Here is a 27,034-nt window from a genome sequence, read left to right as displayed (position 1 = left end):
TGATTGAATAGCAAGGGCATTATGATTTCTAACAACACTTTTTAGTAATTATGAATAAAAAGGAATAAAATTAGCTCCACAAATACTGACTGTTACTAGCACTGTATGAGTAATGCTAAGACTACAATGTCTTTACATGGTGCTATAAGTCAATGTAAGTATTTGAAACTATTTTATAACAGTCACACTTTATAATAGGGAGACACCTAGTTAATGCTACTCAAACATTTATTATGTATTCGTGTTTGTTAACATTAATGAAAGCACAGTTCTTTGTTGTTAAATAAGGTGGATGTAACAAAAGTTGAACTATGATTAATAAATGCTTTACAAGATTGCTCATTTATAATTAGTGTTAGTAAACAACATTAACTATGTGTCTCGTATTGTAAAGTGTTACCTTTGTAACTCAGATAATAAAGTTCCCCTATTACGTTTCATATGTAGTATATTTGTTTGAGAATTTAAAAGGTCTTCATTGACTGCCCACAAACAACATCATCTTTGACTCAGATTATGCTGTTGTATGTGAGGCCTGAGGAGTTTGGCTCATGTAGTCGACATGTCGAGAATTTACTTTATGCTTTCAAAGAAGAAGCTCTTTGATTAACTCAAAATCTGAAGTTGGTTCAATAAAATCAATGCCACAATTACTATTCGTAACAATCGTTTACTTGTTTACAAGTGCTAAGGCAACCTTCGGAGCTGAAATTCATATTAGCATTAATGGCATTTAATTTCCAATATGTGCTGTAAACTGTAGACCAATCAAGACTCACTGGTTCATCTGACCAATCAAAGTACATTAGACTCTTAGAAAGGTAGGGCTTAAGGAAACCAGACTCATGAAACAACCATTTCTGTGATAATAGGTTCGATAATGCAATGTATTGAGCATTATAAGATTTTTTCAAAAATTACTATTAAAGTATTTTATTATAAGGGACCAAGCACCCAGGGTGCACAGGCCTAATTGGAATTGATCTATTTATAATAATAATAATAATAATAATAATAATAATAATAATAATAATAATAATAATAATAATAATAATAATAATAATAAATATTATTATTATTATTATTATTATTATTATTATTATTATTATTATTATTATTATTCTCCTTATTCTCTAGAATGAATTACATTTTGGGGACCTAAATGTGTTTGAAAACTCATGAAACCTTGCACATGCACCAGAAGTAGAGAAATGTTACGTTTGTTAAAGTCTTCGAAAGTGAGTGTGGCAAAATCACTTGACAGCGCCACCTATGCACTTTTGATGGAGTGGCCCCCAAGCTACGTTTACATGAATTGTGAAGATCTAGAGTTTTCGCCAAAGGGCGAAGTTCAATATATATCGCCATGAAGAAGAAAGTACTTAGCCACACAATGTCCGATATGCCTGAAAATTCACAGGTTCAATGTGAATCTTCTCCTGAAGAAATCTACATGCCAATATTGAGTCACAGCCAGAAGGAAGTTTGGTATAAATCTGTGATTTTTATCAAATTAAAAAATATATATATTTATCAGCTTAAATTAGTATTGTCCACTGGTCTTTGTCATCCTAAGGCTACATTGAGCCCTGGTGCGAGGTCTCTTTCATCATTGCTTGCAGCTTTACTAGTTCCATTTTATTTATTTTTTATTTATTTATTTATTTATTTGTTTGTTTATTTATTTATTTATTTATTTATTTATTTATTTATTTATTTATTTATTTATTTATTTATTTATTTATTTATTTATTTATGTATTTTTTTTTTTTTTTTACTTTAGATGGATGTAAATCTTGGGGACTTGATGATTTAAAATAGCATAATAGGGAAACTTTAAGATGAAAGTTAAACATATCTATTTCCTAGTTTTCCAGAATACAAAAACAGCTACAAATGTGCTGGTACATACTCAACTCAGATGTCGTCACTTCAGATGTTGACAGTTCATCTTTAAAAGATAGGTAGAGATAGGTAAAAAAAAGGCAATAATAATATAATTAAATGTTGATTTAATAGAAACAATTTCATTGCTTTGTCTAACTGACAATTAAGCAGCCAAAAAAAAAAATAAATAAATCTGTATTTCAATGGTTGCATTATTATTTCAGGCTTTATGTACACTCCCAGCAATAAAGGTAGACAAGTAATCACTGACACAGCAATATTCAAAAGGTACAGACTTGTACATCAATTATCTATATTGTACCATAAAGGTCCATATTATTACTTAAAGATTTTGAAAGGCACTCATTCTACTATTTAGTTACAAATATGTAGTTTTAAGGTATCTATGTTAACCCTTTAGGGAATATTCTGAAAAAGTACAGCTCGAGTGACATTTTTATTTCTGAAAGTGTACACAGTTTGACCGTTTCTTGATCAATTAGTTTTAAAATGCATCTAAATGGCAATGTAAATGTAGATGTCATGACAGACTGCTGACTAAGCTACATAATGCTACAAAACTATAGTACAGTACAGTATATGATACATACAGCTCTCTGTCCAAGCTGAGACTGTAGAAACTTCTGGAAATGAATATTCAGGCTTAGTAACTAGTTCATGAGGAAAAGAAAAGTTGAAAGAAAGATTAGTTTAAACAAACCCATGGAGTATGAAAATATGAGGATAATAGAAAGAAATGCAATTCAGAGCTAAACGAAACTGTGTTGATGTAGCAAAATCAGAAATTCAATAAGAAAAGCACTGCTATAGGCAAGTATTTTGACTCATTGATCAGTCATTGCATTGGTCACTAAGCATCATTCAATCCTTCTGTTTATCAGAAAACTCTGAGTTTTGCACTTAAGCAATAATCTAATCATTCTCCTCTATGCAACAAAATCTTGCCAACAGCAGCCCATAGCTGCTTAACTGCTGCTTAATCAGTTTCGAACACCTTGCGGCTGTGCTAATTAGAACCCAAATAACTTTACTTGTATCAGATGTTAGTGTCTCAGCATGGGCACTTGGATTCAGATTCTGACATCAGATTCATTATAGCTCTTGGGACTCTGCTTATAGTTGCTGGCAGGCGTACTTACATGCTGCAGGGTCGGTGCCTCCTTTCTCACTGATGGCTGACCCACAGCCCACCTGCGTGCACGCACTCAGGTAGAACTTATATGAGTTGTCTTCCTGCAGATCACGCAAAACCCACTGTGTCGTGTCTGCTCCAGAGATGTTCACAGAGTTCAGCTCACCCAGAGTCTCATTATCTACAACTAAAAAAATATATATATATTAATTGGGTCAGAGGGATTGTTTCAAAGAAAGTAACAATTTCACAAAGGATGCATTAAAATATATTCTAGCATAGCTTGGGTTTATTCACATCTATGTTGTTTGGTTCAAATTGAATCAAAATCAAATTCCAGTTCATTTCCCCCTTTGATGTAGATCATTCGGACGGGCGTGAGTACAGCAATCACACACTGGTGTGCAGGAAACAAAAGCCTTGAGAATAAAGTATTATTTTAACTCTCTGGGGTCTGAGGGTGTTTTGGGGCTCTGGAGAAGTTTTGACATGCACTGACATTTGTGTTGTTTTCAGTATCTTAAAAACATATTAATGGCTAAAGTGTGATAACACTGTAAACAGCATGTTTGTATGTGTTTGTGTTATTGAGAATAAAACATTTATGCGTGGTTAGTGAAAAACTACAATTTTGAAGTCACTGAAACAAGGCCATGAAACACAAGACTTTTGAGAATTGGATCTGGTAGTCTAGTGTTTTTGCTTCAAAATGATGTGAGAATCATCTTGTTAACTTGCTCAAAGAAAACAATATAATGAATTAAAAATTCCAAGTCACTTTTTAAGTGAAATTTGTTTATGCGGGAAGGCGTGAACTATCATTACTATGCAGTGAGTCACACCTGAAGACAAAGACCTGCATAATGAGCTGTATAATGAGCCATCAGACAGGTACAGTGTGTGACTAGGAGGGAAGTTTCAAGAAGGAATCAGAGAAAAATTTATATACCAGAGTGTGAATTTGATCTGACAGCGTCACGGTGGCTCAGTGGTTAGCACTGTAGCCTCACAGTAAGAACTTTACTGGTTCGAGCCCCAGCTGGGTCAGTGGGCATTCTGTGTGGGGTTTGCATGTTCTCCCCATGGTTATTTGGGTTTCCTCCGGGTGCTCCGGTTTCCCTCACAGTCCAAAGATATGTGCTATAGGTGAATTGAATAGATTAAATTGGCCGTAGTGTATGTGTGTGAATGGGTGTGAATAGATTTTTCTTAGTACTGGGTTGCAGCTAGAAGGGCATCCGCTGTGTAAAACATATGCTGAATAAGTTATCGATTCATTCCACTGTGGCGACCCCTGCTAAATAAAATGACTAAGCTGAAGGAAAATGAATGAATGAATTTGATCTGACCTTGGGATTAAAAAAATAAAAAGTTTTATTTCAAGAAGTCACACTATTCCTAAACGTTTGCAGTCAAAAAAAAAACAAATCAATACTTCTATTTACTCATAAAACAAACAATTATTATTAAAATGTTGAATGCTGAAAAAATGTTAAACTCTCATTTGAGATTAAAAATGATCAATAAATTCTGCTTGGTGAATCAAACACTTTAGAATGAAAATTTAGTACACTGAAAAAAGAAACTTTTTTTATAAGGGCTTAAATTACATTTAGTAATATTTAAACTCAATTTGTTTATTTAAATTCAGCCCATATAAATTGTTTGCAACCACTTACCTTAAATTTAGTAAATCCAATAAATATTTTATTTTGATAATCTAACGTGTTATGGCTCACTTCGCAGCTGAGACATTACACTGTAATATTATACACCTATATACATATAGTACATATAATTAGTCTAAATAAAATAAAGTGAAATATTCACAAAAATTGTTTAAAACACCTTGAATGATATAGCGGTTCCATGTGTGGAGGAATTAGAGATGCTCATTTTAGTTAGTTTTGCCAACGGCCAACTGCCGATTGTTAATCGAATAATAACTGTTAACCGTTAATAGATTAATATTAAAATATTATTTAATAAAAAAATAATTGATGTGACTATTTTGTGTGACACATAACATATTGCATTTTAAAATACTGATTTATTTTAACATGCAAACAGCATACAGAACATTACAGAGCATCTTCACACACCTGCAGTGTTTTCAGCAGTATAAAAATAATCTAAACAAAAAGAATAAAATAAACCCTGCTCTAGATCTTTCACTGAAATGACAAATTTAAATTACAAAACCAAAACACTGATTGAATCCTTTTTAAGAACCAGCATATGCTGTTTTTCCAATCATGTTTTTTTCTTCCGTCAAAAAAAAAAAAAAAAAAAATTAGGCTACCTCAGATAGATTGATTTACTAAAAAATATGCATTTAATTAATGCTCCGCTGTTAGATTAGCTGTTAAATTATATTACAAAACCTCTGTAAGCATTTTAATATAATTAATAAAATTAGTTTATTATGTCTTAATTATGATTATGACTTATTTCCCTTTGACACACACACGGTTCATGGGTGTGTGTGCTGCATGTAATGAAAGATAATTACAATGAGCCGTGAAGCTCATATGTTGATTTTTTGTAAACTATAGGCTACTTTAGCATATAACAATTTTGTTGTTTACATATGATATTGCATTAATTTGCATACATGTTTTATAAGCTGTAAAATAAATGCCTCAGTTTGGTACAAAGTTTTCATTATGCAAACATCAAGAAAAACTTTGGATTTGTTTGATTTATAGATTAGGCCATGTAGGCTTTCTAGAAATGTAAATTATATAAGAATTATTAATAACTGTAATTTTCCAAACGGGAAAAGGTTGGTTTGTTGGTTGTAGCCTAAACTAAATCATCAATAGCCTGTTTGTTGAGTTTATGACACAACACAGAGGCAATCAGCATCAGCATTGGTTTGTCAACTCGTCAAACTGTGACCAGAAATATCATTCTTTCAGTGAATATAGGCTTCACTAAAACTGAATATTTCACTTTAATTTTATTTAGGCTAGATTATTATTTTATTTAACAAACCAACACAATATCACAGTAACTCGTGTTTTGGTGCGGAAGCATTTAGCGGAATTGTTTTGAAGCACTTAACCCCAAAGGTTATTCGGTATTATTTATTCCTTTAAACAATGTAGCCTAGTTGTCTTTTTAGAGATTAATAAAGGAATTAGTATGCTTTGTTTCATTGTTTATCTTTATTTATAAGTAGCAGAGTATTTACAGCTAATGTATAGTCTATTTCTGTCCGTTTGCATCCCATCCCTTTGTGCCACCTGGCGGCATAGTCGCAAACTGCGATCATACCTAAAATATCTGTTCTTTCTTCTTTAGAGCAGCGCCAGTACATGGTGCGGTGGTAATGGCTATATTAAACTCTCACCTACTGTAATAACGAGCCATCGTCAACCCTAGCTCAAACAAACCTTGTCGTCGTCTTGGTGTAAAATCGTCATCTACAAAGAAAAGAAGAAGAGCAGAATCTACCCTGTGCCCTGTTGTCCTTGACAAGGCCATCTACAGCACGAGCGGTTTCACTGTCTTGAGAGAGAGAGCTGTGCATCTATACTTGAAATAACAATCTTCTTGAGCTGATGATAATAATGTGCATGTGATTATTGAAATGCTTCTGACATCGATCCTTTCAGAGATGGACAACAGCCGGAGTGAAGCATGAAAAAACAAAGGAAAAGCATAAACGAACAAAGGAGCGAATGATTCTTTCAGCAACCTAAAACATGAACAAACTGCTATGTTTAACTATTATCATCACCTTTTGGATTATTATAAACTTAGAATGACGGAAATATTTTTTAACAGAGGTTACATGTGCTGGTGAAGATTAAAGTTACAGATGAGGGGTTTCCACTAATTATAGGCTATATTGAGTGTTGTCTTTGAACCCAAATAAGGACTTTTTTCTGTAACTGGTAACATATCAGATACAGTAAGGGGCTGTATGTGTTCATATATGTTGCATTCATTTATTTATTTATTTTATATAATTGCAGACGTTGCAGTAGGCTGTTTTGCACCATTGATCTGCAGTTAAAATCAAACGATGTTCATAGAAAGGTTAATAATGATACACAAGTATTCATATGTATAAAGCATCTGTTTTGTGAGAAGTGCTTCTCATATGATATGTGAACAACTTGTACAGCTTTACTTTGACATTTCCTTGAGTGAGCATGATGTCAACTGAAACCTTCTGTCATTCACCACACCCACATAAAGAGTGGTACCCTTTTGGCAGTGGAAATGCAAGTCTGATAAAAGTGACTCTTTCCATCCTGTACCACTCAGTGAAAACGGGCCATTAGATCCACCAAGCAGAATTTACTGATCGTTTTGAATCTCAAATAAGACTTTAACAGCATTTTAATGATAATAATGTTTTGATTCTATAAAAAGTATGTCGGTAAATTATATAAAATGAGAGCAATATGTGAGTGTCATACCTGTTTGGTATTGCAGAAGGTATCCTGTGAGATGGCCGTTGGTTTCGTGCGGAGGCGCCCACACCAGTGTGATGGCGTCTTTCTGAAAGTTTGTGGCTTTCAGGTAATGAGGTTGTTCAGGAACTGTGGAAAGATATCAAATACCATTGGTCAGTATGTACTATACATTAGAAACCTCATTAAAACCTTGCACCACAATATTTTCAACTTCTAAAATAGCATTGTGTTCATTTCATTTGAGTCGCTGTCACTTTCACACCTCCATTCTATGTAAATTAGACTCATTATATTCAGCTGTACAATTTGGCTCCTGTGAACAACAAAGTATGTAAAAATTCCACTGAATCTACGCAAGAACTTTGCAAAAAAGCTAGAACCCCTGAATTTTAAAACGTGTCTACTGTCAAAGTGCTCTTGCCTCCCTGTGGAGTTGTGAAAGAGATGGGACTGCTGCTGGGCCCATTCCCTCTCCGGTTAAAGACGTTGACAGTCAGACTATATTCAGAGAATGGTTTCAGTCCTGGCACCATGGTGTGACTCCTGTTTCCAGGGATGGTGAGAGACTGTCTCTCTGAGGGAATTTTCTTAGAGGTCAACAGACTCTGAGTTTGCCAGTAGTTCACCTGGGAGGAAAAGTTAGAAGAAGAGGAAGAGGGTGTTGATGAGGAGATACATGTTGATTCGACATCACAATTTCACATATGACAAAATAATATTATTTAGCATTTTCAATATTTAAAATGCATCAAAACTGTTCAACTTTTTATTTTTCTCCATAGACCTGCTGTTATTACATTTTTTACATTATTGAGCGAAATACCAAACTGTCCTATCGTGTGACTATCTCAAGCCAAGTTCAATAAAATACTTAAAAAGCAAATAGTAAAATCGCAGGCATAATTTTTTGTTGTTTAAATTTATTAAATGGGATAGCCCCTTTAGATGAACCATCTCATTTTTGAGATGGTTCATAAATCAAACAGTAAAATACACCATAACAAGCATACAGCCAAACACAAGTGGCAAACAAGCAGCACACTTCATCTGAAAGACTTCCCACAGTCTAAAGCCTAAGCAAACTAAAACATAAATCAAAAGTACAAACAATTAGATTTACAAATATATAAAACGCATTTCAACTGGAACCAAAATGAATAACATTTACAAGATGTTTTCAACAAAAAAGTTAAATTAGTCCTGAAAAGACTATGGGCCCTATCATACACCCAGCACCATAAGGCTCAAGACGTGTATGGTGAAATTTTTATTATTATTTTTTTTTCAGACCAGCGCAACCCGCTAATTTAAAACCTTTAAATACTATCTTTAATTCTTTATGTAGGTTTGCTTTAAGATGTCCTCATAGAACCAACCATTGCATATTATTATTGCTTCAACTTAGGTTCCATAGACAATATCAATGGTATTTGTTTCTTTTTTAAATGTGTGTTTGTTTTTTTGTTTCCCTTTTAATTTAAAGCAGTTATTTGTTCTATTTACCTCTTTGTATTCTGTTCGACATATCCAACATTATTACTGTTTGGTTCCAAAGATTACAACAAAAAGTGGCCGTAGTTTCTTTCAATACAAAGCTTCTTTTGACTGGAATAATCTCCCTTCTTCTTTTGGATCAATAAAGACATTAAGGGCTCTATTTTTAAGATCTTGGTGCAAAGTCTAAAGCACATGGCGCAATAACATTAAAGGCATTTACGAATCCAATTTTGCCATTTTATGGAAAAAAAATACAATCTGCACATGGTCTAACAGGGTTGTGCTCATTCTCTTCAGAGAATCCGTATTCTCTAATCAGAGTCTCATCTCCCATTCCCTTTAAGAGTCAGTTGAATCGTAAAAATGGCGCATTTTCTATTTACATAGAGGACTTTGTAAGTAGAAAAACTGAACGCTTCACTAATGAGAAAACAGTTAAACAAACCCTGTGTAGCGCAAGGATAAAAAATGAGCCTCCTCCATTCTGCCTCTATAATTTCTCTTTACTTTACTTTTACTCTTTACTTCTTTATTTTCGTGGATAAGGAAACAATGTTATACCGGTCCACAGAAGAAATCTATTAGCCTACATATTTAATTTTGTTTGTTAAATACTTTTACTCTTTACTTCTTTATTTTCGTGGATAAGGAAACAATGTTATACACACTCCACTGAAGAAATCTATTAGCCTACATATTTAATTTTGTTTGTTAAGTACTTTTACTCTTTACTTCTTTATTTTCGAGGATAAGGAAACAATGTTATACACACTCCACTGAAGAAATCTATTAGCCTACATATTTAATTTTGTTTGTTAAGCACTAAGATTTGTTTCAAAACTTTTTCTAAATAAAATTTCCAGCAAACGAATAAACGAACAATAATAACGAAGTGTGGTCAAAAAACTATTAATATCCAAACACATAAACACATATGGTGATGCATACATCTCCAAAACCTGACAGGTGTACAAATTTAAACTTGTTTTTAATAAAACAAATATAAATATGCATATATTAAATAATTTTGCTAATAATATTAGCATTATACAAATCCAAATTGTCAAAAATGCAAAAACAAGATGAGGCATGGAGGTAGTTGTTTTTTATATTTATTTAGTAACGGATCATTTTTGTAACATTTTAATCCTTTAATTTTTTTTTCATATGCAAAGATATCTGTGTGTTGCTGTACATCCTGTGTGTATTAAGTAATGTTAACTAACGCCCTCTTGCACTGGACTTTAGACCAGGTTTTAGTTGGTCAATGGCACATTTCAGTTCTTCAAAATATTTTAGACCAGAGCATGCATTAGTCCACAAAGTGGTGCAAATGGATTTGCTATTTAAACAACGTGGCACAAAACGTGAACATTTGGGTTGCGCTAATCTGAAAATAGCAACAAATTTCACCAAACATGTCTTGCGCCTTTTTGCGCCGGGTGTATGATAGGGCCTAAAGAGTGCAGAAAGAGAGAGAAAGCAAGAGAAAGCGAACACACAGTGGAGTCTATTAATTTCAGTAAACAGCTTGTTTGTTGCTGAATGGCCATCAGCTTTTGGCAAGCACCAGTTGAGCTGGAGCGATTGGGAACTCACTGTGTATCCTCCAAGATGGCCCCTCAGGGTGGTTTGGGGCACTGGTGACCAGCTGACCTTCAGCAGTGTAGAGTTCAACACCTCCGCAGATACGTTATCGGGAGCCACCAAGGGCACTGGAAAGGGTAACAGAGTGCAAATCTGTTTAGGGGTAAACATTCCCGATGGATGGAAAAGGGCAAAAACTTGCAATTTTACACACACAACTATTTCCTCTAGCAACTAAAGCCAAAGAGGGAAAATGGGCTGTAAAAAGATGACACACTGACTGTTTGCAGGAAAAGAGCGCATGCTAACTCACATGAAAAAAATTTAATAAAAAAAATACTATAGAATATTTAAACCATATGAGCAACTCCACGCAAATGTCTTACCATCTTACCATGAAAAAAATAAGTTTTAAGTTTACCAAAATAGAGAAATAATTTCTACATTTTTGGTGTAAGCAAGTATTTTACAGTACTTAAAAACTACTCAAAAATGTCTCTGTCAGTGTTTTCAAACTATTACATTTAATTTAGCAAAGTCACACAAGTGCCAATTTCACATCTGTCACATCCATAACGGAAAGATGTTACATCTATAATGAAACTTTTACCTCATAAATGCAAAAAGTCAAATAAAATAAAATCAATCATGTTTGTTCTAGCCAACTCTTGTCTTTTTGATTAGTGTTGTTTCTTTTGGGTTGTGCAGTTTCATTCACAGGATTTCTACAAAGTATGTTGTATACTGTAAACTTGCTAACTTTTTTTTTGTCACATCCATAAGACATGATTATTCTCCTCATTCAAAATCTAAATAAAATGTTTACAAATTTATATTTTTCTGATCCTTTAACTCTGTGGGTATTTGTTTTGGAAAAAATAAACAGATTTTTCAGTATAATGGTATATATGTATAATGTAGCATTTAAGTTTAGAGTTTTTCTGCAAGTGTCACATCCACAATGCTAAAATTCCTTGCATAATAAAGTGTATTAAGAGGTTAAATTATGTATAGTATATTATTTATAACACTTTGTCAATGAATGCTGAAAAACTGTAATAAATACTGTTGTATGCTTCAGTTTTTACTACAGTAAACTGTTGTGTATTGTAGTATAATGTACCCTATAGCTGTAGACAAGTACAGTACTTGGTAATTTGTTTGTATTATTTAAGAATTATTGGTAATTTGTTGTGCTACCATAGCAACTAAAGTCCTATAAAACAAATGAATGTAAATGTGTTAGTATAGCATTGTTCTTAAACTGCTGTATTTGCTATAATTTACTATAGTATTCATTCACATGGGAAAGCAAAGCTAACCGCTGAGAAATTAGGGCACATGGAAAAGGGATGCAAACTCATCCAAGTTGCAAAGTGTAACATCACCTTTAAAATCTGCATTTACTATTGAATTTAGTGTCCAAATATAATTTAGAAAATATGGCAAAATATAATTTAACCAGAGAGATTTATTTTTAGAAGAAAAGTGCACTGGGGCCATTTCTGTAGTCAAAAGATTTGTAAAATATTCTCATTGCAAAATCATGCAAAAACATTGCATGTTTTCACATGCATATTAAAGAGGTGACCCAAACTCACAGAGGTTTCAGTTATTAAATAAAAATTTAGAATAGTTTGCTCCAAACCAAGCTAATTCAAGACAATGAAAACTTAGCTACACACACTACTGGTCAAAGGTTTGGGGTCAGTTGGATTTTTTAATTTTTTAAAATAAGCTTCTGCTCACCAAGGCTGCATTTATTTAATCAAAAATAAAGTGTAAAATTCTGATGTGTTATTGCACTATAAAAAACTGTTCAAAAGTCGGTTATCATTTAATTTAATAATTTTTTCCAGTGATTTTAATGATTTATTTTCAGCTACATTACTCCAGTTTTTCGTCACATGATCCTTCAGAAATCACTCTAATATTAATTATTATTCATTCATTCATTAATTTTCAACTGCTTTCCGGGGCCTGGTTGTGGGGGCAGCAGTCTTAGGAGAGAACCCCAGTCTTCCCTCTTTCTTCAAGCTTCTTTGGGGGATCTTGAGGCGTTTCCCCGGCCAGCCAAGACATATATATCTTCCAGTGTGTCCAGGGTCTTCCCTGAGGCCTCCTCCCGGTGGGACATGCCTGGAACACTTCCCTAGGTAGACACCCATGAGGCATCTGAAACAGATGCTTGAGCCACCTCGGCCGACTTCCCTCGATGCGGCTCCACTCTGAGCTCCTCCTGGGTGACAGAGCTCCTCACCCTATCTAAAAGGGTGCGCCCTGCCACCCTGCGAAAAAAAATAATCATAATAATTTCAGCCGCTTGTATTCGAGATCTTGTCCTTTTAGTCATGACCCAAAGCTCATGACCATAAGTGAGAATAGAAATGTAGATTGACGTTAAATCGAAAGCTTTGCCTTTCCGCTCAGCTCCTTCTTTACCACAACGGACCGGTACATCGACCACATTACTGCTGCCACTGCACCAATCTGCCTGTCAATCTCATGTTCCATCCTTCCCTCACTCGTAAACCAAACCCCAAAATACTTGAACTCCTCCACCTGGGCTAAGGACTTTCCTCAAACCTGGAGATGGCAAACCACCTTCCTCCGGTGGAGCACCATGGCCTCGGACTTGGAGGTGCTGATTCTCATCACAGCCACGTCACACTCTGCAGCAAACCACCCCAGTGCACTCCTCTAGCCCCATACTCCCAGAGCACCCCCTACAGAATGCTACGAGGGACGCGGTTGAATGTCTTCTCCAAGTCTGCAAAACACGTGGACTGGTTGGGAATACTCCCATGAACCCTCGAGCACCCTTGTGTTATTATTATTATTACTATTATTATTATTATTATTATTATTATTATTATTATTATTATTATTATTATTATTATTATTATTATTGTTATTATTATTATTATTATTATAAATGGTAATAGTAGTAAAAGCAATAATGACTGGAGTAATAATTTCATTTAAAACTACATACAATAAGTAAGAAATAAATATTTAAAAAATAAGTATTTAACAATTTATTTATTTCGTACATTTAATAAATGCAGCCTTGATGAACAGAATAATTTTCATTCTTTCATTCATTCATTCATTTTCTTTTGGGTCACCACAGCGGAATGAACCGCTAACTTATCCTGCACGTTTTTTCTCAGCTGATCAAATAATTTTATTTTAATGATTAAATAAAATGAATAATAATAAAAAAGACCCAAACTTTTGACCGGTAGTGTATTTAAATAAGCATAATACTGTAAAATGTTCTACTACATGGCTACATGGCTATTTTTGCAGAAAAATGACATGTTTGCATCCCTGCACTTTCCAATAGCTACACGACAGCTGTCAGGAGCTATCTACAACTAAACATTTCATGTTTGCGTGTATCAACATCGCAGGAATAAAACGGACAAAGGCAGCCCAACCTGTTGCATCACCCTCGAGACAATGCCAAATGTCGACTAGAGACAAGAGCATGAGAAAATATGAAATTGAATAAAGCAAAAGATAATCACATAAGTGCTTGGCAAAGACTGTGTCTGATCCCTAAAAGCACTATGAAAAAGCTCAGCAGAAATGACAGTAAAGAGTGGATTAACGCACTCTCCCAAATAATCTTCTAATCTTAAGTGTTTATCATTGGCTAATCGCAGCGGTGTCACACGACTGTCAATGCATTTATTTCACTTACAGTCTTCCCCAGAATAACCAGTCACCACTTTGGGTCCTGGTGCCCAGCCGTGGCGGTTGAAGGCCTGGATTTTGACTTCATAGGGGACGAATGTCGGGGTGTCTCGCACCACAAAAGAGTGTCTCTTTACCATCTGCTCTTTCCAACTGTCCTCGACACCCAGGAGCCTGTAGCTCAGTTTGTATTCCAGACCGGGACCGTTGTGCTCCACCGGCAAGAGCGGCTGGTGATTAAAGGGAAAAGTGGGTCAGTGCACTGCAAACATTGGGAACATTTGGAAAGAATGGAAGTATTTGCGAGACATTTGCTGATGGGTTTGCAAGATCTGGCGTGGGAACCTAGTTTCTGGGGTGCCTCGCTTGGCTTTTCGTCAGATTTGATGATTTCTGACTCATAAATAGAGCATAAATTGGCCTGTGGATGGAGATTTGCTCATATACTTGACTGCCACTGCAGATTAAGTTGTTATGGCTTTAAAGCGGTGAGAGACCATACTTTCAGGAGCTCCAAGAACATTCGGTTCCCGAGTCTCCTTGCATGAGGGTGTTTGCCTTTCTCTTGAATCCAAGGCATGCATATATGCATATGCATTAAAGCAGTTTGACAATGCTGTTTGCATTTTATTACCTCCCAGCTGATGTCCATCTGATGTGGCAGGTGACCCTCAATCTTAATGTTTTCTGGGTTCCTGTCAGGAGCTGTACAAATGTGAATATGAATTATTTAACATCTGTCTCAGTCAATAATGCCATTGCCCTCTAACACTGCCAATGTGTATCACACATAATGTCGAGCATGCAGTCATTGATAGTCGGAGACAGTGCTCACTTAAAAGAACATTAAAATTTATGGAGCTTTTATAGACATCTGTATAATTTTCTCAGGGTAAATCCCCACAAAGGCATAGAGACAGGCGCTTCAAATGAGTCCAAGGTGAACCAAGGGCAGACACTGGATTAAGGCACTGCAAAAGCCTTCCATGATAACAGGTATGCCAAAACTTTGTTTAAGATTTAGTAATAGATTTAATTAGACCGAGTTTACTAATTAACCCTTTAAACTATTTTGTTTAAGTGACATTTATTAAATATGAAATAGTAATTGTGTGAACTAGTGAAATGCTGTCATTATTTAGGAACATACAACCATATATCAAAGAAATAGTGTTACTAATAGTGTTACTATACAAATACTTGTTCCAAACCAGTTTGAGTTTATGCATGTACAGCTAAAGTCAGAATTTTTAACCCCCCTGTTTATTTTTTCCACAAATTCTGTTTAATATAGAGAAGATTTTTTCAACATATTTCTAAATATAATAGTTTTAATAAATCTAATAACTGATTGATTTTATATTTGCCATAATGACAGTAAATAATTAAGACACTTTTATACAGCTTAAAGTGACATTTTAAGGCTTAACTAGGTTAATTAGGTTAACTGAGCAGGTCAGGGTTATTAGGCAAGTTATTGTATAATAATAGTTTGTTCTGTAGACAATTGGGAAAAATATTTATAGCTTAAAGGGGCTAATAATTTTGTCCTTAAATTTTTTTATTTTTTTCCAAAAATAAATACTGCTTTTATTTTAGCCGAAATAAAACACTTTTTCCAGGAGAAAACATATTATCAGACATACTTCGAAAAGTCCCTTGCTTTGTTAAACATCATTTGGGAAATATTTAAAAACGAAAAAAACTAACAAAAAACAAAACAAAAAACAAAAACAAAGGGGGGCTAATAATTTTGACTTTTACTGTATGTATATATTTGTTTGTTTGTTTGTTTGTTTGTTTGTTTGTTTGTTTGTTTGTTTGTTTGTTTGTTTTATTGAACACTAAAACAAACAAAAAAATTAAGAATGCAAGAAAAATGTTGACTTCTATAGAATTTGTTTTTTTTTTTCTACTATAATAGCTAGTATGGGGCGAAGCAGTGTCGCAGTAGGTAGTGTTGTTGCCTCACAGCAAAAAAGTCGCTGGTTTGAACCTCAGCACAGTTGGCATTTCTGTGAGGAGTTTGCATGTTCTCCCTGCGTTCGCGTGGGTTTCCTCCACAGTCCAAAGACATACTGTAGGGAATTGGGTAGTCTAAAATTGTCCATGGTGTATGAGTGTATGAGGGTGACAGGCCCAGACGACAGGCCGTCCCGAATGTGTAAAAATATCCTTATCATATGGACAAGTCTAAATGGAGGACTTGTTCCAAAGAGCCGAACCTGCAACCATACGGGACTAAGGCCAAAGAAGAAGTAGAAGAAGACTATAATAGCTAGTATGGATGTCAGTGGTTTCCTGTTCTATTTCCAACATTATAATATCTTTGTTGTGGGTGTTCAACAGAACAATAAAAAATAATCAACCCAAATTCATTCTGGAAACGTAGCCCCATGGACATTTCTGGAGACCACAATTTACGAGGCCGAAGGTACATATGGCCGCGTTTTGTTATTTTTATCGAGCGAACGATGTGGGGCGGTGTGACACCGCTTCGCTCCTCATCTTCGCGCTCGCTGGCTGACAGCTCGCCTCCAGGTGGAGGGCTTTCCTGCCTCAACCAGTTTGTCCGCTTAGCTTGCAGCGTTACGTCGGCGTAGCGGAGGCCCGGAGGGAGGAGGAGCCGGCCACGGCGACAACCGGGATCGAGTCCGGGGGAGAGCGGTTCCAGAAATCAAGTGAGATGAAAAACAGAATCCAAAAAAAAAAGCCAACGAGTTCGCGACGGGGCGAGATCCGAAAACGTGGTCATAATCGGACAAGGGCTTTTGATTTTTTTTCTGGACGGCTTTTGCAAATTGTCGCTTGGGTTTAGGGAAGGGGGAGGAGGTCGATCGTTCAGTCGTTCAGCCAGTCAGTTGGACGGACGGCCGCTCTACCGCGGCCTCCGGCGGCTTTTCACGCGAAAACAGCGCTGGCGCGAACGGCACGCGCTCCCGAGAGGCGTCCGAGACGTGAAAAAGCATGCACAGCGGCCTCTCGCGGACTCGCGAAAACAAAAACTGCTCGAATACGTACCTCCTGGGACGTATTTTGCGGCCTCCAGAAAATGTCCGCTGGGCTGGGTTTCCACAATGAGCCCGGGTTGACAATAATAGTAAATTATGATTTTTTTTTATGAATTAAAAAAAAAAATAGGTAAATTTGTTTGGAACAAGTCAAGGGTGAGTAAATGATGACATAATTCTCTTTTTTTAAAGTGAATTCCACATTCAAGGCTAAACTATTCTCAAAAACGTCACAGCAAAATTATTATTGTGAGTTATTTTAATAAAGATTTCACAATAATCATCTTTCTAGCTATTGCTCTTGATGCAAATGGGGCCTTGCAAGTTCAATTTAGGACAGTGCATTATCCTGATGAACCATTTTATGTTGCATTAAAGTTTAGGTTTCTTTAGAGTTTAGATTGTAGTCTTTTTGTTGTTCAGTTAGAGCATATATTGTAAGTTTAAATAAACTTTCAAGTAAACTTTAGAGACATACTGAGAGTGACATAATGAATAATTTACCTCAGATCCTGAAAATATGTTTAAAACGTGATCTGTGAAACTGCGAACTCTGTATTAACAAATGCCATGACAAAGATTTATATACTTTTAATAATTATTAAGTTAAAACTTAAGTACCATTTTTACTATTAACTGGCTTATTACTTGCCAATTATTAACTTATTTGCTTATAGAATACATATTCTGCATTATCTTATTCTGTATCCTATTAATATTAAATAATTAATATTAATATTAATAACTAGGTCCACAAGGAATCTGCATGCACAAATTTTTAACCCATCATTTTAGCCCTTGAGTCTATTTATTTACTTTGCATATTTATATTTATTCAGTTTTAAAAAAATAATTTCAGTAATATTACATACTAACATGAAAGTCTCCATATGATTTAATAACAATACAGTTTGTAAAGTAATATTTTCTGTCTTTTAGTATAGATATATAATATGATATACTTGCTTTGTTTACCAAATAATGGATCTAGATACATAAAAGTGAAAATGCTATTATTTGTTTATTACATATAAGTTTTTATTTATGATACTCCCAAAATAATTTCACATAAATTCACAATTTTTTTTTTACAAAATTCTTAGCAAAATTAGCCAAAAATGTCCTCTGATTCTCTCTGGCCCTTCTAACAGCTATAATATTAAATTAATACTATTAATTAATTAGCAGCAAATTAGAAGTTAATTGAGACAAAAGTCATAGTTAATGGCTTATAATAGCACAAATTGTTACTTAAAAGAAAATGTTACCATGACATTTGTTAAAATACATCAATTAGATAAGAAACTTTACTGTTTTATTGTAAATGCAGTGTGCTTGCCCTTTAAAAATATATCCATTCAGTACCTGTCAAAAAATCCCTTAAAATGTAAAAGATTATAGATTTTTTTATTATTATTATTAATTCATTAATTCATTAATTAATTAATTCATTCATTCATTAATTTTCCCTTGGCTTAGTCCCTTATTTATCAGGGGTCGCCACAGCGAAATGAACCGCAAACAATTCATGTGTTTTCACAGTGGATGCCCTTCCATATAAACACCCATACACTCTCGCATTCTCACACACACACACACACACACACACACACACACGCACACACACACACACACACACACACACACACACACACACACACACACACACGCACACACACACACACACACACACACAATCATACACTACGGCCAATGTAGTTTTTACCAAATTCACCTATAGTGCTTGTCTTTAGACTGTGGGTGAAACCAAAGCACCCGGAGGAAACACACACAAACACAGGGAAAACATGCAAACTCCAAACAGAAATGCCAACTGATCCAGTCGGGACTCAAATCAGCACCCTTCTTGCTGTAAGACGACAGTGCTAACCACTGTGCCACCATGCCACCCTTTTTATTATTTAATCATTCAAGTAAATAAATGATCAACATACCACATGGAGGTGTTTTATATCTTCCTGAGGGCATACTGGGATGACTTCTCCCTATTTCATTGACAGCAATGACTCTGAACTGGTAGTTAATGTGGCAGTACAGAGCCAAGGGGGCTGAGAACTTCCTGCTAGACACTCGAAGAAGATCTTTCCACTTCTCTGGCTCCCAGTGGCTCTCTTCGTACTGGATGATGAACTCTAGTCACAGAAACAGTGCACATTGGTCATTGAATATGCAGAGCGCGCACTCTCAATACACTGGTGTGCGGCCCCTGTGGGAGCCCCTCTTGAAATATTGTAGAGCAATGTTTGAGTATGAGCATCGCCCATGAAAAGGACTTCAGAGAAATGAGCTTAAAGAAAAAAAGCCAACTTCAAAAGTGCTGCAAATGCGGAGGGTAATGGATGTGTGTTGCGTTTGTTCTGTAACCCTGGGAATATAGTGCATTTATGGGGTTTACGTTGTACCTGTTATGGGACTGTTGTGATCACTGGTGTTCACCCAATGGAGCTTCACACTGCGGTCTTTCAGATCACTGAGCAATAATTCAACCGGAGGATCGGGGACATCTGTGTCACATGTCAGACAAAAAGCCATGAGCAAAATCAGATGACAATAACAGTGTTTTTATGAGAAACAGAATAGCGTAATGTAACACTCTACTTTTTTAGGCTTATCTAGTTCCCTAGAATTAAACAGTTGAGTTTTATCATATTCAAACCAATCCCTGGGTCTTGTGGAAGCACTTATAGCTTAGCTTAGCATAAATCATTAAATCGGATTTGACCATTAGCATCTCATTTTAAAAAGTCTGATAAATAAAATGGCTGCAGCAGATGCAATGGTATTCCACACTGCTGTAACCTTATTAACCAGCTGGGTACTATTTTCATGCACTGTATAATATTAATGCACCTGCTGTTAAACTCCTTGTTAAATAAAAAATGGCCTAAAAATAGCATATTTATTAAATATTTGAATATTTATTTTCCATCGGTTTCAGGACATGATGTTGCTACAGAAGAGTCAAGCTTTAATTAGAAAAAAAATATTTCAGAACTCTTTAAATTTAAGTGAAATGCTAATGGTCTAATGCGATTCAATGATTTATGCTAAGCTAAGCTAAAAGTGTGGATTCTAGCAATGAAATAACTTAACTGTTAAACTAGGGCAATTGTAAAATTGAGCCTATTTACATAAAATATGCAGGTTCCTTTAAAATAAAAACTGGTGCATTTTGAAGTACATTTTCCCATACAGGATTTTTATTGTGGTACTAAAGTAATCTGCAGAAATCTAACAACACAATCTAGTTCTTATTCAGGCTGTTCTCAAAAGGTCATTCAGTCATACCTAAGACTGTTATGTATGCAGAAGCTGTATCTTGGTCCAGTGATGTTCGAACAATACAGGTGTAATTCCCTTGATCACTGTGACTCACGTTGAATATCTGAAGAATTCCTTCATCTGTAAAATACCTGCAAATAACCCCAAATGGGTTCATACTGTATTCAAAACATAAAATAGTAGGAAACAAATAACAAACGTGGAAAAACTCATGTATACCTTAATAAGACATCTATAGCAAGTCATTTAAAAATTTCATCTAAAAAACACACAAGTATCATTTTTCATGCAACTTCTTATTTTTAAAATACTATTTCAGCTCAAATCGTTTAAAGTTTACTTGTATATTGCTTTTCACAATAATTGGCATTCCAAAGCAGCTTCACAAAAAGTCCACACCATTTTATGACAATCAAGTTCAAAGTCAAAATACAATTTTTTTTTTCAATTAGTATTAGTACACATTTATTAGATACTAATACATATTTATTACATCAAGTAGAGTAAATAGATACCACTACCTTTGAATAGATATAGCTACTATATATGTATAAATGTATATATATATATATATATATATATATATATATATATATATATATATATATATATATATATATATATATATATATATATATATATATATATATATATATATATATATATATATATATATATATATATATATATATATATGTATATATATATATATATATATATATATATATATATATATATATATATATATATATATATATACATTTATATATATATATATATATATATATACATTTATATATATATATAAATGCAAAGGCCTGATTGTCTAAAATTTACTTCAGCTTTGCAGCAAAACGTCCTGTGAGCACAGAATTTGCAGTTGAGATTGCAGTTTTTAGAAAATTAGTATTAGTAAAAAAAGAGGACGTATGTATGGGTGCGGCCAATGGAGGACTGGAGAATGATTGATAAGTGCCGAATTTCACTAAACTCCACATGTATAAAAGCGAGAATCAGGAAATTAAATTGGTAGCGCACCTACTAAATGTAACTTTTGCATTGCATTGGGGACACCAGAATTCGCTGAATCGAATTGTTAATTTGTGTCCAATAAATTACTAAGGTTTTTGAAGAAAAACCTCTCCTGACCTTTTTTTTTTTAAACACATATGAACAGACAAAATATTCCACCAAATTTTTATACATATATAAATGATAAAGATAAAATTTATATTCTGATAATATGAATAAAATATATATTTTATTATTGTTATTGTTATTATTATTATTATTATTATTATTATTATTATTATTATTATTATTATTATTATTATTATTATTATTATCTTCATTATTATTTATTTTTATTTATATATATATATATATATATATATATATATTTATTTATTTTAATAGTATGCATATACATGATCAAATTTATATTTGTGAATAAAATATTATAAGTACATAAAATAAATAAGTACAAAATAATTAACAATAAAATATTGTTAATTAAATTATACAAATGAGGAGTTTATTATCTGGCCAAATCTGAAGGTTAATGAGATTGTTTGACTTGTAGAGCCTTTTTCTGTATCATCAACACAAGGAAGACACAATTGTAATAAATGTGTATTTATTAATAAAATAGTAAACAAAGGTAACTAAAATTACTAAATGTACAATAAATGAAGTGCATAGGAAACTTATGAAGGCGGTTAAGTCAAGGTAAGGTAAACATTATTCTAAAATAACAAAGAACTGAGGAAGTATTTTGTTATTAATGAATATTAGTTATAAACATCTAATTAATTAGAATATTTTATACTGAAACACACTGCCAAGGTCTAATTTAGAGGGTTGGAAAGAGGAATATTTGAGTTTCTGCCTTTATGCAGTGGTTGGAAGACGTTGGATCTTCTTGCAAATCTTGAAGCATGGAACGGGCAGAATTTGCTCTCTTGAGCTTTGAGAAGAAGAAATCTGTATTCTGGAACACGCAGAAATTGGAGATTTCTGAAGGTGGTGGTTCAATGTCACTAATATGCCAATGTTTTCATCCTAAAGCGTAGAAATCTGAATTTTCTGTAACATGCAGAAATTTGTAGATTTCTGGAGGTCGTGGTTCGATGACTGGGACACGCCAACGTCTTTATCCTTGAGCGTAGAAATTTGTATATTCTGGAACACACAGAAATTGAGATTTCTGGCGGTGGTGGTTTATTGTCAGGGACACGCCGACATCTTTTCCTTGAAGGTAAAGTTCCAGGAAATCTGGGACACACAGATTTCTGGAGGTGGTAGTCTTAAAGCTATGGTTTCAGACGCCTTGGAAAAAAGCACTGTGAATCCAATTGCCAAATCCTTGCTGAAACACGTAGCAAAAGTTTTGATACCACTCATTGTTACTACCACACTTCTGCACCACTCCTGCTCTGAACCAAACCAGACTGAACTGAACCACCCTAAACTGAACCACTGAACTGAACCACTCTTGTTTGAAAGAATGTCTTTAATACTTTCTCTGGAAGGCGGGATTGAAAGGATGTCACCTTTCAAATCCAGCATTGTGAGTTGGTCACTGGGAGATGTCATCCATAATGTGACCTGCATTTGCATAGTCATAGTCCACCGGGTAACCATTATAATATTTAAGAGTCTAAAATATTTTCCTATGCATAATTCACTTTGCACATCTAATTTACCCAAGGCATTATTTGCAATATAGAGAGTCTAAACACCACTATGGAATATTAATCTTTACCCAAGCATTCATATATAAACCTTAATAAGCAAAGTTTCATACAGTGGAGTATTTCAAAAATATATACATGATTATTTGAATATACAGGGATATGAAGTGAAATATACAGGGATATGAAGTGAAATATTCCATTTATGTCTCTTTTTTGAAATGTAAGTTTTCTGATCTATGTGTCTCTCTATGACTTGGGACGATGTCGAATGTTGATTGGATCAAGAAGCTGTTTTGCAAGTTCTTGGCTCTTAACACCTTTGTCTTTCAGATAAACAAAAGACAGATGGTCACTGTCTCAATTGCCACTTTCAGATGAGCTTAAGAAAAGGTTCAGAGTTTAGTGTAAACTCTGCAGCATTTGTTCATACTGGAAATTAATTTCCACAAGTTAGTAAACAAACAAACAAAGAAACAATTCCTTCACTCAATCGTCCATCTGTTCGTTCATTCATTCATTAATACGTACATTAATACGTACATGCATACATGCAAAACCCGCCACAAAAAATAAGGTGACTGAATTTGCTGTGGATTAACCAAGATAGAATCCTATAGTGTCAGTTAAATGAAGCAACCACTTATAGTGTGTTTGGCCTCTTTAAAAATAATAGAGGCTATCTAGTTTGCCTCAGGACAGCCTAGACCCATTGTCAATGGCTTTTATTCTGTTTGAAAAGGAGCTGCACTGAATGTTGTCATGACAATCAATAAACGGCTCTTTTCTGCTCGCTTTGTGTTTTTGTCTGCAATTGTTTTAATTAATAAAAAAATGATTTGCAGTTGAAGTGGAACTAATCTGTTGTGCACAAGGAAATCTCAGGCCTGCTAATTGGAGACCTGCGGTAAAAAAAAAATATGCTAACGTGATTTGTCTTCAAGCGGATAACTTGTAGTCACAGTAACGTAACGAAGCACAGTATTACTGTACATTGCACTTACACAGAAGATCCTGTTGGGCATCAAGCCTAGTGGAAAATAGGTTAAAGCTCCTGCTCATTAGCTGGAGTACCTTTTGATTTTCAAGAGAGACATTCCCCTACAAGAGCTTACCATTACTGATAAAAGCCTCACAATTACTGTACATCTAGCTTCACTTTGTTGCTACAAAGTGTTAGCACTTAATCCACGATTCCAGCAATGATAAAACTATAAATGTAATGTCCACACTTCAGAAATGTCATATAACTCACACTAATCCTTTCTGTTTTAACAGCACAATCCCTTTGAAAACTAGGATTTGCTTAAAGCTTCTATGAAAAGCCTCTATAGTAGTCAACATTTAAAGTGGATCAAAACCTTTAACCAAAGTGGTCCTAAAACTATTTAACTTTAAATGTAGACTACTGTATATAGTCTATCTTTTTGGAAGTTTGGTATCAGCATTGCTTCAAATCTATTTGCAACTTTTATTTCTATTCAAGCAAGGAAAATGAACTTTGCCATGAGCTTATTAGTGCACTAAATTGCGTTCAGTAGTCTTGTATGTTACAAGTCTAGGATTTTAAGTATGAGTTGCCGAATGCAATTCACTTAATGGCCACTGGTGCAATAATAACAACAATTCTGCAACTAATGAGTCTTAACTTAAAAAAAGAGCGACTGACTATGATGTCCGAGGTTGTTGATTTATGTTAACCTGTCAGGATTCTGCTACTTCAGTCTTGTTAATTCCTGTTTTGGTGTTCAGAAACTAGTCCTGTCTTATCTAGTATGTTGTGCTCGGCTCAAGTTTTCTCAGGTCGAGCACTCACTTCCTGTCATTGTACATTTTCACCTTTGTATGAGTGCCGTCTTTGTTATGCTCGGGCTACATGCTCTCGTCCTGGTGTTTGTTATTCTCAGCGCCTCAGTCTAGTTGGTTTCAGTTGGTGCTGAGATGAAACATGCACGTCGCATAGGTGAGTTCACAAAGTTCAAGTGTTTTTATTTATCATGTGCTCGTGTCTTACGTTCCGTCTTCTGTAGGTGTTACGTTTATCACATGGTTCATGTTTACAAAGAGGCAGGCAGCAAACAGGATTAAACAAATAAACAAGGCAAGGATCAAAAACACAGTAAAGCAAGACAAAGGGAACCCGTTGTACTAGAACATGTCACTAGAACATATAACAAGACTCAGCTACAGTGAGTGTTTCTGTGCTGTTTATGTAGTGCAGTAATCATTCCAGAAGCAGCATTAGCTGTGGGAGTCTAATCAGTTGAAACTTGGAGCAGGTGTGTGTGTGTGTGTGTGTGTGTGTGTGTGTGTGTGTGTGTGTGTGTGTGTGTGTGTGTGTGTGTGTGTGTGTGTGTGTGTGTGTGGCATGACTGAATATGTAGACCATAAATGGCCGATTTGTAGTCCTTTTGCAATCTGCAGCTACTAGATCGCTGGTGATCATGACATCTACAGTTAATTTTTAAACAATAAGGGAATTATAAATTAAATTTAGTTAGCTTATATAACAAATGCATGAAAAATTAGGTGAAAATGAGAGGGCACATAAAAAGGACATAAATATCCACCAATAGGATTATTTTGGATGATGAAAGCATTTTTAAAACAGCACCTTAATCAAAAAAGACTGAATAAAAAGGACCAAAATAAGTGAGCTATACTTATATACTTAAGAGCAGGTACATCAATGTCACTTTTAACATTGCTGCATAAAAAGCTCGACAATAAAATATTTTATAATCACTTATTTTTATATAAAATATATATATTTATATACATTTTTTTTACTTAATTTGTTAAGAAATCTTTATAGGGGTGTCGGGATCAATGATGATAATTATTTTATTACAAGCCTGTAAGACTTATTTGAGTTAATGTTTAGGTTGTTCGCTAATATTATCACAACATAACTTCACAAGTGACCTCCTTTCTGGCACAGTAGCCAAGATGTTCTCTTTAATCCCTTAATGAAAGCCATCATATTTCCACATGTGGACAATTCAGAAACGTGCAAGCGTGTGTATTTATTTGTTTCTATAAATATGCAAGTGATGCTATTTGAACATTTATTATGTTAACATTTATTATATATATATAGTGTTTAATATTTGTTTGTTTTCATTTATTTTGTTGTGAAAAACACTTTAGGCTGGTATGAGTGTCTGTGGTTGGTCTAATTAAAAGTTAGATCAATCTTTAGGATTGTAAACAGTTATCGTCATCTTCATTATTAAACATTGCTAAATTGTTCTTGCTCATTTTAGAAACTAACCACTTTAATATAAAATAAAATCAAATATATTCTTTACACACCAACACATGAATTACCCCTGAAGCACTTTTTGTTTGTTTGTTTGTTAGTTTTCTTTCTTTCATTTATATTTTATAAGTTACAATTGTGACTCATCTCATATCTGGCAACTTTTTTGTGTATGAGATAAATCAATGAAAGAAAAAAACTTTTGAAACAAACCCAGAAGGCCACTAATGCACTCTATTCGGGACAATCTACCTCTTTTTACCACTTAGGAAAGACAGGTGACCTACCTTTCTGAGGAGTTCGAGAGGATATTTATCCCATCTTTGAGCCAAACGAACTCCAGCTCTCTTCTCAGAGACGGGTCGCACTCCACCTGGCACTCCAGCTCGGCCACAGATCCCCGGATGACCTTCATGTCTTGAGGAGCCTCCACGATCCTAGTGGAATCTGTCAACACCAGGCCTTTAGTTTCAGTAATGGCCGGCGAGCAGAAAGCTTTTTGATTAAGG

At 34.5% G+C, this 27,034-nt stretch overlaps 1 protein-coding gene across 26 annotated transcripts in view; it reads right to left on the bottom strand.

The window, feature by feature from the left end:
* chl1a (cell adhesion molecule L1-like a) overlaps positions 1-27,034 on the bottom strand; it is a 163,462-nt gene that overhangs the window by 23,677 nt on the left and 112,751 nt on the right. For 10 of the 26 annotated variants that reach the window (XM_073938607.1, XM_073938611.1, XM_073938617.1 and 7 more), the window contains 10 exons: positions 26,813-26,972; positions 20,577-20,701; positions 19,691-19,792; positions 19,223-19,420; positions 14,891-14,961; positions 14,264-14,486; positions 10,567-10,682; positions 7,892-8,096; positions 7,474-7,596; positions 3,048-3,227 (listed from right to left, as the gene is read on the bottom strand). In XM_073938607.1, coding sequence (XP_073794708.1) covers positions 3,048-3,227; positions 7,474-7,596; positions 7,892-8,096; positions 10,567-10,682; positions 14,264-14,486; positions 14,891-14,961; positions 19,223-19,420; positions 19,691-19,792; positions 20,577-20,701; positions 26,813-26,972 — 1,503 coding nt within the window. Of the gene's footprint in view, positions 1-1,912; positions 1,952-1,997; positions 2,559-3,047; positions 3,228-7,473; positions 7,597-7,891; positions 8,097-10,566; positions 10,683-13,997; positions 14,034-14,263; positions 14,487-14,890; positions 14,962-19,222; positions 19,421-19,690; positions 19,793-20,576; positions 20,702-26,812; positions 26,973-27,034 lie in introns of those variants that run through there. The other 16 variants (XM_073938600.1, XM_073938605.1, XM_009296667.5 and 13 more) reach the window with 4 other exon arrangements.

The sequence above is a fragment of the Danio rerio genome, chromosome 23 (assembly GCF_049306965.1).
Source record: "Danio rerio strain Tuebingen ecotype United States chromosome 23, GRCz12tu, whole genome shotgun sequence".
Taxonomy (NCBI): Eukaryota; Metazoa; Chordata; class Actinopteri; order Cypriniformes; family Danionidae; genus Danio; species Danio rerio.
The sequence above is the reverse complement of the archived record's forward strand: the minus strand, read 5'-3'. Positions and strand labels throughout refer to the sequence as shown.